The sequence below is a fragment of the Macrosteles quadrilineatus genome, unplaced genomic scaffold (assembly GCF_028750875.1).
Source record: "Macrosteles quadrilineatus isolate MER2022 unplaced genomic scaffold, UCM_ALF_1.0 Scaffold_1__1_contigs__length_201487025, whole genome shotgun sequence".
Lineage (NCBI taxonomy): Eukaryota > Metazoa > Arthropoda > Insecta > Hemiptera > Cicadellidae > Macrosteles > Macrosteles quadrilineatus.
Window position 1 is genome coordinate 193,662,379 of NW_026542594.1, and position 12,047 is coordinate 193,674,425.

The following is a 12,047-nucleotide window of genomic DNA, read 5'->3' on the forward strand; positions in this document are numbered from 1 at the left end:
GGGATTTTGTAAAAAAATAAAATCTCGCAACTTGGCAAGGTTTGTTATATCTCTTATTGTTAGCAAAACCTCTTCCAGCCCTAACAGTCATAAAACAGCTTACTCCTCTACCCCCCAAAAACTGTGTCACAAATATTTAACATTGAGTTTTATTGCAATTTTACTAATGAAAGCATTTTAACTCACTATTAATATTGATGTTTTCACGTCTTCTGAAAATGGAAAGAAAGAAACTTCTTTGACATCTTGTTCAACAGAAAGCACTCAAAGAGAAAGCAATGAAGAAGAGATTCTACAACGATCTGAGTTATTCCAAGCTTACAATTTAGGAGTTGGTAAAGTATTTGAACCGCAAAATGTTTATATGCTATAGTAAATTTGTTTTGTTAGCCATAAGAATTAAGATTTATTATTCTAGTACACATATTGTACCATGTATTGAAAGAGTCTTTTGCTTGCAACACACATTTCCTTATGAGACAGATACGCCACCTAAGTAAGAAAACAAGATGTATACAAAAATGTAGAATCGAGTGGGATGATCTGTTTAGTGTTTACCTTTGTCATCAACATAAATAAGATCAGCTGTTTCCAGGACAGTTTACTAAAAACCAGAGCAATTGTCAGCTGGACCTAGTTACAAACCAACAAAGAGTTATAGTTCGGCCGCTTAGAAAGCGACCTCCTCCAGCATTGGTTTAGCATTAGCGCGCAGGTCGTTTTCTAAGCGGCCGAACTATAGTACTTAATTTTCTTTGGGCTTAACTGGGGGACTTTTGATAAACAAGCGAGCACCCCCACTTCCCAGTTAGGCAGATAACACTCTTGTAATTTGTCAACTTACGTGGCTAGTAAACGTAATTTCTAGATTTTTCCCGGGCAATGCACTTCAAAACGGATGCAACCGATTGGTAAGCACTGCGGATAGTCGTAGTTCTCACTAGTGCGGACGTTAATCCACACCAGGGAGTATCGCATACACAGTGCATGCCTATAAATATCCACAATTCGTGGCCTCCTAGTAGCTGGATTATAGGACGACACCACCGTCCCAGTAACAACCAACGGACTGAATACTTTTTGCACTGGAGCCTGATAATAGCACAACAATGTGCTGAAACGTTGGTCGCAGAAAAACAACTTTTTATTCTCAGGGGCCCATTTCATAATAAAGTACAAACTAATATTATTAGTAAATCAGCTGAACGCCCAATGCAAATCTTATGGAAATTACAAGTTACAAGTTGTAACTTGTAACTTGTAGTTTATTATGAAATGGGCCCCTGGACTGTAAGTACAGTAATTAAAGAATTATTAATTTATATAAGTTTTTATCTGTTTTATATAAGCTAGTAAACAAAAATATTTTTAACAATATAAAAAAATATAACTACTTTCAGCTAAAATCCCAAAAGATGAAACAGATGAAGCTTTGTATTATCGTTCAGTTAAAGACGCTAAGATAATGCCAATAAAAAGAATAGTAAATTCATTAAAGAAATCGGCGATTAATTTACAGGTATACAATTGTAACAAACTTTCCTAGATAAGATTATAATTTGTTCTCTTGTTATTTAAGCTGATGATGTCCATTACAATATGTTTGTATTGTGGGTTAAAGATTTGTCTATTGTCTATAACAAACAGATCTAACTAGTTTTATAAATATAGTTATCTAAGCAGCATTTAACCTAATTTACATCTCCTGCCATTTTATTTTGGCTGTTTATGATAACTCCCAAACAAAGATTTTAACTCCCTCCAGATTTAATAACAGATATTCTGAAAACCGTAATTAATGATAAACACTGTCTTTGAGTATTTGGTTAAACAAAAAATTTCATCCCCGTGATTAAATTGTCGCCAGTTTCAGAATAAAAATTTACGTAAAATAGAGCCACCAACAGTGATGTAAATTCCTGATTTCTTTTGGAAACATCGACTTTTTAACCAAGTCAAACAGACAGGACGACTTATTGTAAAGTTCTAAAATATAATTTTAGAACTTTACTCGATATGTTGTAAAAGGGTTATTTATCCATGTATTTAATAACAGAACAAATAGTCTGAATGTGATCTATATGATTGCGCATTTACTTCAATATCCAAAATTCAACGATCCGATCTATCATAACCATGTAATTTAGTTTACCCTGTTTTTTTACAGTATTATGGTCTGGACTGTGCACAAATGAAACCTCTAACAGAAACATTAATGGACAACAATTACGTAAAGGAACTTAATCTGAAGAATAATATTCTTAACTTGGATGCCATGTATCACCTCAAGTTGTTGTTGAAGAGGAATATTAATCTTACAACATTGAATTTGAGTCAGTGCAAGTAAGTTTATAGCAAAATCTTCTTTTAATTCGTGTGATAAGGAAGGTTGACTATTAGATTGTTTGTAACTATTTTATGGAATAATTTGTGCTAATACATCCACTAATGCATATTCAAAGATGCCTTGAAATTTGTACAACATAATTTTGAACAAATAAAAATTGAATGAATAATTTGTCAATGTTACGTTATGTTATACAGATATTAGAACAGAAGCGGGGTCATAAACATAAACAAAATACATTACTGGCCTGAATCCAGGGCCGCAAGAGGGTTTAGGTTTGTTGTGGTGCAAGAGAAAAATTCTCCCACAAGGTAGGTGGAGAGGGGCGCAAATATCACTCGGACATATTATCGCAATTATCAGTGCATCAAATGCAAACTGCAAGCCAGCCTGAATCTAATACTAGTATTGTAGCAATTGGTTTGGACGTTTTTTTACGGTTAAGTTTTGTTTAAATAATAATACTAACATGTTTTTTTATGCAGTTTTTTTTATCGTTAGTATGTGTTATATATCATCATTATAAGCCATATGATATTTTTAAGAAGACTTTACACCGAGCTGTGGCAATTAGGTTAAGTTAGATTAGTTAAGTTTGGCTTAGTTTTGTTTATTATAGGCGTCATAACAAATAAGGAAATAGGCTTCATTTAATCAAAAGACGTGTTGTACAGGAACGATGGATTTACCTCCTATCGATAACTGTTGGAAATCCATTACGTACATTACCAATGACTTTGGTTAATTAATGGACGAGAACTTAGGATTGTTGTTGATTGAGATTTGGTAAACTTAGGTGGAAGACCATTGTTGCGCCCACGTTCACTCATCCCGTTACGCCCAGAATAAGCGTACTACTAGTTTTTTATGCAGTGGTGTAATTTGCTTATTTTTATGATACGCTTCTTGATCTAATTTCCTTATGTTTTAATGAGAAATATATTTTGTCATAAGATTTATTTGGAACAACATGTGATTTATGAGATTATTACTCATAACACCATATTTGGTTTTATAAATTATAATGTTCTTAGTACAAAGAAAAAGGCGAGGGCAATGAGAAGCTATCTTGGAAATTGCGTAAATCGAATCACAGAAAGAAAACTAACATGCAATCATAATTATACAATAAATTTCTCAATAAAAAATAACATTGACTTGATAAAATTTTTATTGAATCATGAAGTTAGCTAAATACAGTAGTGACCAGTGCAAACATCACCCCTGACCAATGCAGGGCCAAATATTTACTTAGACCACTGATAAAGACACAGTGGACAGTTTGGCTTAGTGACTCATATCACAGTTTATAAGTAACCATAGTTATGGAAGTCTATATTGTCCTCTCTGTCGGTTTAGTCCTCCTGTACGTTATCACTGTTACGTACTTATATGGTCTATACCATTATAGTATTCATTCTGTGTATTTCTGAAGGTCAAGTGATAGTAAAGTACCATTTATGGAAGTCTTTATTTTGCTCTCTGTCTTGTTATTGGTGCTGTATGTTGTTTTAACGGTATACATATACATGCTTTACCGTCACCGCGAACAGCCTGTGTATTTCTGAAGGATAACTGAGTATCGAAGTAATGGAAGTCTATATCGTCCTCTCTGTCTTATGCGTGTTGCTGTACGTTACTTTAATGGTGTACGTATACATGTTTTACCATTACCATGAACATGCTGTGTATTTCTGAAGGATAACTGCCGAGGGTATCGAAATGCTCGGAGTTGGACTAGAGATTTGCCCTCGGCTCTCGCACGTCGACCTGAGTTACAACGAGTTCGGCGACCGAGGGATGGAAGTGTTGGCTGGCAAACTGTGTTACAACACTTCTATCACACACTTGAACGTGAGTCATAACCATCTTACTCATCTGAGTGGGATGTACCTGGCTGAGGCCATGGAGGAGAACTACACTCTAGAACATCTGGACTTGTCATGGAACCAGATATCGGAGGAACAAGGTGATTATATTGGATCTTTACAAGGGTTCGTATAAGACTAAGATGAGTGAATGAATGAGATGACAGCTTTTGTTATTTACCAAGATAACCTGGTTCTTTAGCTGGTTGTTGAAGAACAATGATTAAGACAGCTGGGTCCAGTTACACACCATTAAACAGATTTTGACTTTTCTCAGGATTAAACCTTCTGTTTTACTAAGCGAGCCCTGTACCCGATTTTGGATATTGAAGTGGACATACGATATGGACAAGCTGTTGCCAATTTTTTTACTGAAAAAGAAAATAGTTGATTGGGCCAATCACAGGTTGCGCTAGTAGTAAAAACAGAGAATTTACATAACAAGTAGTTTCTTGTTTATCGTTGACCAATAATTTAAGCACATAAAAAGCTTGTCAGGTAATTGCTTACGATGTCCCTAATTTATTATTAAGGTAAAGGCCATTGCAATCCCATTAATAGTTATCATGACATTAATAATTTGATGATGGCTATTAAGTTGATATGTAATTAGACTTACACTTCTTTTTCATACAGCATTTTCATACGTGGGAACAATTTGCTGCCTATTGATATATTTAATCTTGATATTTAAACTTTATCTGCAGCCTTTAACTAAATATTTATTTGTGCAACTAGTGAAAAAAGTGAGCAATTGACTCACTCGAGAGAAATCCTTACTCTCGAGCCGTAGGCGAGTGAGGAATGGTTTCTCGAGTGAGGCAATTGTACTTTGAACTCGAGTTGCACATTATACTTTTCCTACAGTTACCATAAAACAAATAAATTGGTGAAGAAACATAACCTATTTTTACACAGAAGTGAACTTTTAATATAACATTTAATGTGAAGTGACAAATACAACAGTACAACAGCTGACCAGCTGATTTACAGCCAGTGCTGCCAACGTATTTCGCGCGCATACGACGTTGCCTGCATGTACGCGATCACTATTTTGTGCGTTCACGTTGCAAATCTGGAGTGAGACAAAGTAATTAGAGTGAGACAATGTTGACATTGTCTCACTGATGAGCAAATTGGCCACTTTGCTTTCTCAAATCAGTGAAAGAACATGTACATTGTTAGTTAACTGTAGGAAAAGTAAGTTTTATATGTGGGGTGGTCTATTGTCTGTGGTTCTGGTTCTACCTACCTAACTATAAGCTACCTGTCAGCTGTTTAATTGTTACAATTTAGGTTGTGAAATTTCTTGGGTGGTTAAGGTTGGTGGTTTTGATGTTTTCTTTGCTTTTGCCCTCAATGAATTTCTCTACAGTAAAACTGTATTATTGAACAGCCATAACATACTACAGGATAGTTCAATTCTATCAGGATACACAATTCATCATTTTTGTCAGTAAGCTGGAAAACACCTAACACAAATTGACTCCGTATTTAGGTGTCAATACATAAAATCTTGCATTTTTGTTCAACCAAATAAACTTTACTTTGGCGTTTCAGGACTAAAGAAGTTTTTGTACTCCGCTGTTGAACACAATGAAAGCATTTTATCACTTGATCTATCTTGGAACACACTCTCCGGAGAAAAAGTAGCGAATGTCTTGAAAACGTTTATCGGACAACACAAAACGATTGAGGAGTTGAATTTATCTCATAACAGGTAATTTAAGAATATAATTTTATATAAAGGGTGATTCTACATGGCTGAAAATAGTTTCCGATGAGATTTAGTTTAAAAACATCTCCCTCGTTTAAAAAAACTAGATTTATTTTGCATGGTCTTGAAAAGTCATTTGACAAACTAGAGATTCCTAAGGTCCGATTTTTCAACTCCGAACCCACCATCACTAGCGTTTAGCTCGCCGTCACTTCTCACGTTCAGAACTATTGTACCCGTTTATGTAAAGAGTTGCTGACAAAGCATGGTTTATTTCGTTACTGAAGTAAGATAATGTATCTGAATACAGGTTCGAAAATGGGGCAGAACTTGCAAAAATAGCCAAAGGCATCAATACAGCTCAAAATCTGAAACTGCTTGACTTGAGTTTCAACGGGATGACAGCCGATACAGCTTTCATTCTTCTTACAAACTTGAGTACGAAGGCAAAACTAGAAACTCTTAGACTGGACAACGTATGGGTGAAGCCGGAATTTGAAAAGGTATGAGATTGTTAAAAGACTAAATAATTACTTTTTGTATATTACTGCAGCAAAAAGAGTTGTTTGAGTTACTTGTCTTGAGGGTCTAAAGTTGTTTACTTCCTATGTTTCACACTTAGGGAGGTGCTAAGTTAGGGTTACACCTAGATTCGTAAACAGAGTGTACGCAAAGCCTTCTAATACAAGTTCGCAGCTAGACAAAACTGCCAACGCCGCAATTGTGGCCAACTGAAACAGCTGTTGTATTAACCCTCCGAGTGTTATTTGTCGATGCTTCGACACATAACACACTTTGTGTAATGTTTTGTGTCGATGCATCGACTCACAAACACTGTTTACGGCGAAGGCTCTATGACTGACAAAATCGGATTGAACTGGATCGAGTTAGGTATCGTTTTATTTGACAGATTCAGAGCTTTCTCTAAAGGTCTGTCTCTAAGCGCTTTTCATTTTAGTTCCGAAAATATTGTAGCAGACAGCTGACGTGCGTATTTGTAAACAGCTTGGTTAACCTCGCACCGATGACTGATGTGTTTTATTACGTTTATCATTGTTTTAGTGTTAAAAATCAAAAGTAGTTATATACGTGGTGCATTATAAGAAGATTTAAGTGATTTTGAAGGGCTGGTTGATGATCCTGTAGAAGTAGGTAGTGATATTGATGTAAATTATCAGCCAGATTCCTAGCTATGGTTAGGCTATGCATTCTTAGCTAAACGCTATGTACTGAAATCTGTTTTTTGCCCATAACTTATTTATTTGCAAATCTACTTCCTTATATTATTATATATTTGTAATCCTCATAAAATTTAGAACAAAGGGGCTATTTTCAAATATTTATAGGCCTATAATTTATACAATTTCATTGAGCGCAAACTTATTTTTTTTTTGAAGAATTTCCAAAATATTTTTTTTACCTAAAAAATTTTTTGAAACAAATGTTCCTTATGTTTTATGTATAATATTGAAGCCCATGATTTTCCAAACAAAATGGTATATAGAACAGTATAATTAACATTGTTTTTAAGCTTCTCAGATCCGTTTTAATAAAACCTTGCAAATGAGCAAAAAATAGGCAGACATTAAGGCCAAAACAAGAGACACTTGGAGGGTTAATTCATAATGGAACGTCTGCGCATTATTTATGATTAAACATTTGTTATTACTGTTATTATAATAGGCTGGCCAGTGCGACATTGCCACACACCTTCACTAAACGACCTTGTAGATGTTTTTTGAAGACTCGACTTGTTTAGGATAACTGTGAAGTAATTGAGAAGGCAAAACCTTAAAAATTAAGTTAGCTGTGTATCCCTTTCCTCTTCCAAACGCTACTATTGTGATGTGACAAATCTATTATGTATTTTCCCAGCTGAGGAAGGAGCTACCAATACAAGTGATTACAGAAGGAGTGTCCGGAGGGTTTGGTGCAAAGTCCCCTGACATGCAGACCTTGCTGTTGAAGAGGGCCCACAACCTCGGAAATCTACCCAAGAAACCCAAGAACAAAAAAGACTTTGGGTACCTACAGTATATACTTTAAATGTAGGTTAGAAGCTTGTGGTTAAATAAACAACAAGATAAAGTTCCAGAAATTGCTTTACTCTAATTTTGAACCCTTATTGAATCCAAGTGAGGGTAATTAGATAAGATTTTTACAACACATGAACACTGATACAACAGAGTAGGTATTTTAAGGCGAGATGAGTTTCATGAAGTATTGGCCTCTGGATCGTTTGAACTAACTAATGAAGGTTTAAATTTCCTGGTTACTGTAAAAATGATCCCGTTTAGTTTGCAGAACAGCGCTTTCTTGATGCGAATTGAGCACATCCAGATCACAGTGTCAGCTGATACTTAAAAATTTTTGATGGTTGAGGTTGTCAGAAGTTTTATTTAAATAATGCAGTACATATGAAGCATGCGTAAATCTAAACATTTAAGAAACTGATCAACCAGACGGTTATTACTACACATGTGATATGGCACCGATGGAAAGACGTGGCTCAGATTGATAAGTTTTTTTTCAGGTGTAGTTAAAACTTCTAACTAACTCTAGGACTTTGTAAATATCAGCTGACGTTCTGACTGATGATGTGCTCAATTCCCAACATGAAACAGCTGTAGCTGTATTCATCAACTACACCGGATCGTTTTGACAGTAACCAGGTTATTCAAACCTTTATTAAAGATGAGTCTACTATGAGAGTTGAAGAGTAGACTTTGACTATATGTGAATAAAATCTCTTGTTAATTCTTTTAATTTCAGCTGGTTTCTTTTGAGGTTGCAAAACACTGGAGATATTGGGCCTGTTAAAAAATCCAAATTTGAAAAGTTGGTTGTCGAAGATAAAATTAAGTTTGACGAAGGAATGGTCAACGAGTTAGCAAAAAGGTTTAGAGACGATAATAAAAAGGTTGATCTGAATCTCATGCTTGAAAAATATTTGGAGTTGTACCCAAACACTACGCTCCCTGTGATTAAGGAAAGTAAGAAAAAGAAAGCCGCAAATGAGAATAAAAAGAAAAAAATGACTGATCAAGGAAATATTGAGGACAATTTAGAAAATGAAATACAAGAGGCTGTGGAAACTGTCGAAGAAATCAAAGAGAGTAATCTAGAAATCACAGATAATATCAATACTTCAAGTCAAAATGAAATTTACGAATTTGAAAAGAGTGATCAAGAAATCGTAGATAATATTGATAGATCAAAACAAGATGAAATGGAGGAGAAAGGATACTCTCTAAATGAAATGTCTTTAGCAGAAGAACAAGGAAGTGAAGAGAAAAAACTCAAATCAAAAATAGAGGAAGACTTGACATTAGAACTCATTGAAACAGAAAACCAAATCGTACAATCTGATATCGTTGAGACGGAACAAACAGCTTTGGAGAACGCTGTAGATGAAGGTGTAACTGAAATTGATGAACACAAAGGTGAAATAAGTGAAGAAAATACTGTGGAAATAAGTGAAGAAAATACTGTGGAAATAAGTGAAGAAAAAGAACTCGATACAGAACCATTAAAGGAAACTGAGAGTGAAGTACAAAAATGGAGAGTGGTTCGTACTTCGTAAATTAAAAAGTTATTGACAGATGTCTTAATACCATACTTAAATTTTAAGAATAATATTTACACTTTCGTTAAGTCAAAGCAGTACAAATTATGTTTAGGTTTGTAAAATATTGAAAACTAAAAATCAATAATTTATGTATTGTAGTCTATTCTTTAATAAAATTAAAATTCTCAAAAACAAGGTTTTTATCTTTCACATTTTTGGGATTTTTAAACGAAATATCACGTTCTGATATCATAGGATTCAAGTGGTTATAAAAGTTCTCTCCGTTATTGCACATTAAAAAATGATTTGATTTGCATTACAAAATCCTAAGGATATTATATTTTTTTCAAATAATTTTTTTCTTTGCACTTTGGGGCAAACTGGATACATTTATACATACATATAGACATACAATAATCGCAAGCAGTCTGGGCGTGCGGGTTTGTCTCTACTAGCCGTCCTGTGTACATTTCATTCACCCCTCCACCACCCCTAGCCATGAAGACAGCTGAACAACCCCAGAGCCGGGTGGGCCAGATGTTTTTGGAAATGAGCAATAAACACTCCCCCCTACACTAGCACGGCCGCGCGCCCAGACTAAATGCGACAACTGTACATAGGCCTACTTCTAACATTCATACCTTGAAGTAATATGTAACTTTGTTGACGATCATTTTTCATAAATAAGATCAACAAGGGTTAACTATAGCTTGTAAGTCATTAGATAACTAAATGTTTTTATTTAATTCATTTGAACATTAAAATAGTATAAAATTACCTGATTCCGTCTGTGATACTAGATTTTGTAGTGAGCAGCTACCGGATTCGAGGTTATGTTAGAACCTCAGCTTCAGGCTCTTTATGTCACTCTTGCGAGCTCGTAGAGTTTTAAAAAACACACACAGACACTAAACATTTAAATAAATAAACGCGACACAGACTGAAGGATGATTAGGTTCAACACGTGACGCAACACGGGCAGACGTTTCGTCATGACTATTTGGTTTCAATACTAATGCACGCCGAATGTACTTCATCTTGGGTCAAAAGTAATAGACACATTTTTAACAACAGTTTTATTAAGGCATTGACCAAAGCACAGGATACGATTATCAACCTAAACACTATAATTATATAAATGATAATAATATAACTGTTAATCTACAATGAATAAACATTAACAAGCAACATTTTACAACTTTAAACATTTACTAAAATATTAACTTTGATTGCACGTTACACTAGACCACCTCTTAACCCACCACAGATCAGGTCTATGTTGGATAACCTCGGTACCTCGGACAACTATGTAAGCATGTAAAATACTGTAGGAACAAAATGTATATATTTTTCTAGGACGCTAGGACTCTAGACTGGCATTGTTTTTCACATTACTTCAGGCCAGACGTAGGGGTTGCGACATAATCAATCAATCAATCAATTTCAATTTATCAATTATTTAAGATGGGGACGCCACTATGTGCGTATTTTAACCCAAATATGAGTGAAGGATGAGTGTAAGATGAGTGGCGCGATCTTGTTGTCTTGTTAGTGACTAAGGCCGACATGTTCCTTAGACACAGCTGTTAATTAATAGCCCATACAGCTAATGGCAACTAAGGGACCTACAGTTTATAGTGGAATCCGAACCACATTTTTTCCTTGTAATTTACGAATTGGTCTAATTATCAGGATAGTACTGCGGATAGTCGTAGTACTCACTAGTGCGGACGTTAATCCACACAAGGGAGCATCGCATCCACAGTGTATCCCTATAAATATCCACAATCCATTGGTGACTTGGCGGGATTTGAACCAGGGACCTCAGGGACACAAGTCTCACCCCAGCTCGAACCCCCGTATTATTGATATTATCAGGTGCTTATTGAAAAAATGTACCTTTGACTCATCACATTGAAAATTGAGGTGATTTTTTTCTGCTTTCGTATCCTTGTGTGAGTACTGCCTAGTAAAAAAATAAACCTGCACAAACTTGATTCTATTTCAAGACAGCAATACGGATCAGAACAGGGATCTCATGATTCTTAGAAAAAGTCAGTTTAAACCAAAAAAACTTAAAATTAGTGGATAAATCAAACTTGATCCATGATTGGTTCAGAGATGGCTTACTGCATGAACATATATTTAATTTTAAGTACAGCAAGGCTCGTATTAGTTGCCTGTAACCACCTCACAAACTATTAAGTTTCTAACAAACAGAGCGAACAACTTCATGTTGACAGCGCTTGATTACTATTTTGACATAAGTAAATAGCCTACGTAAATTTTGCAAGAATACATTATATATTTAATTACAAACAAATGTTGTGTGATTGTTGCTTAAGTCCCGTAAACTCATCACCTTATTACTAATCCACTTGGTTTGATGTATGAAAGAATATGAAGCAGTTATCAAAATAATTGTTTTAGTAAAGTCATCAGTAAAATATTTTGATTCAAAATAATTGTTTGAGCAAGGAATTACGTGCCAGAACAAAAATAAGCATTGAAAAGGTTACAAGATATCTTACGAGCGTGGCTACAAGA

General features: G+C 35.0%; 1 protein-coding gene across 1 annotated transcript; it reads left to right on the forward strand.

Moving 5' to 3' along the window:
* The first annotated feature begins 213 nt into the window (after positions 1 to 213).
* LOC128983434 (leucine-rich repeat-containing protein 74A-like) lies at positions 214 to 9,650 on the forward strand. The gene is made up of 8 exons (XM_054402727.1): positions 214 to 335; positions 1,401 to 1,519; positions 2,168 to 2,343; positions 4,048 to 4,316; positions 5,776 to 5,935; positions 6,243 to 6,435; positions 7,808 to 7,956; positions 8,705 to 9,650. The coding sequence occupies exons 2-8, from the start codon at positions 1,466 to 1,468 to the stop codon at positions 9,513 to 9,515; spliced, it is 1,812 nt and encodes a 603-aa protein (XP_054258702.1). The 5' UTR covers positions 214 to 335; positions 1,401 to 1,465; the 3' UTR covers positions 9,516 to 9,650.
* The last annotated feature ends 2,397 nt before the right edge of the window (positions 9,651 to 12,047 follow it).

What these genes read in the sequence shown, in the direction of transcription:
- LOC128983434 (XM_054402727.1), top strand. Translation starts at nt 1,466, where the DNA reads ATGCCAATAAAAAGAATAGTAAATTCATTAAAGAAATCGGCGATTAAT. An exon ending in CCAGATATCGGAGGAACAAG is followed by an intron (nt 4,317 to 5,775) that starts GTGATTATATTG and finishes TTGGCGTTTCAG; the next exon opens with GACTAAAGAAGTTTTTGTAC. An exon ending in AAGAACAAAAAAGACTTTGG is followed by an intron (nt 7,957 to 8,704) that starts GTACCTACAGTA and finishes TTTTAATTTCAG; the next exon opens with CTGGTTTCTTTTGAGGTTGC.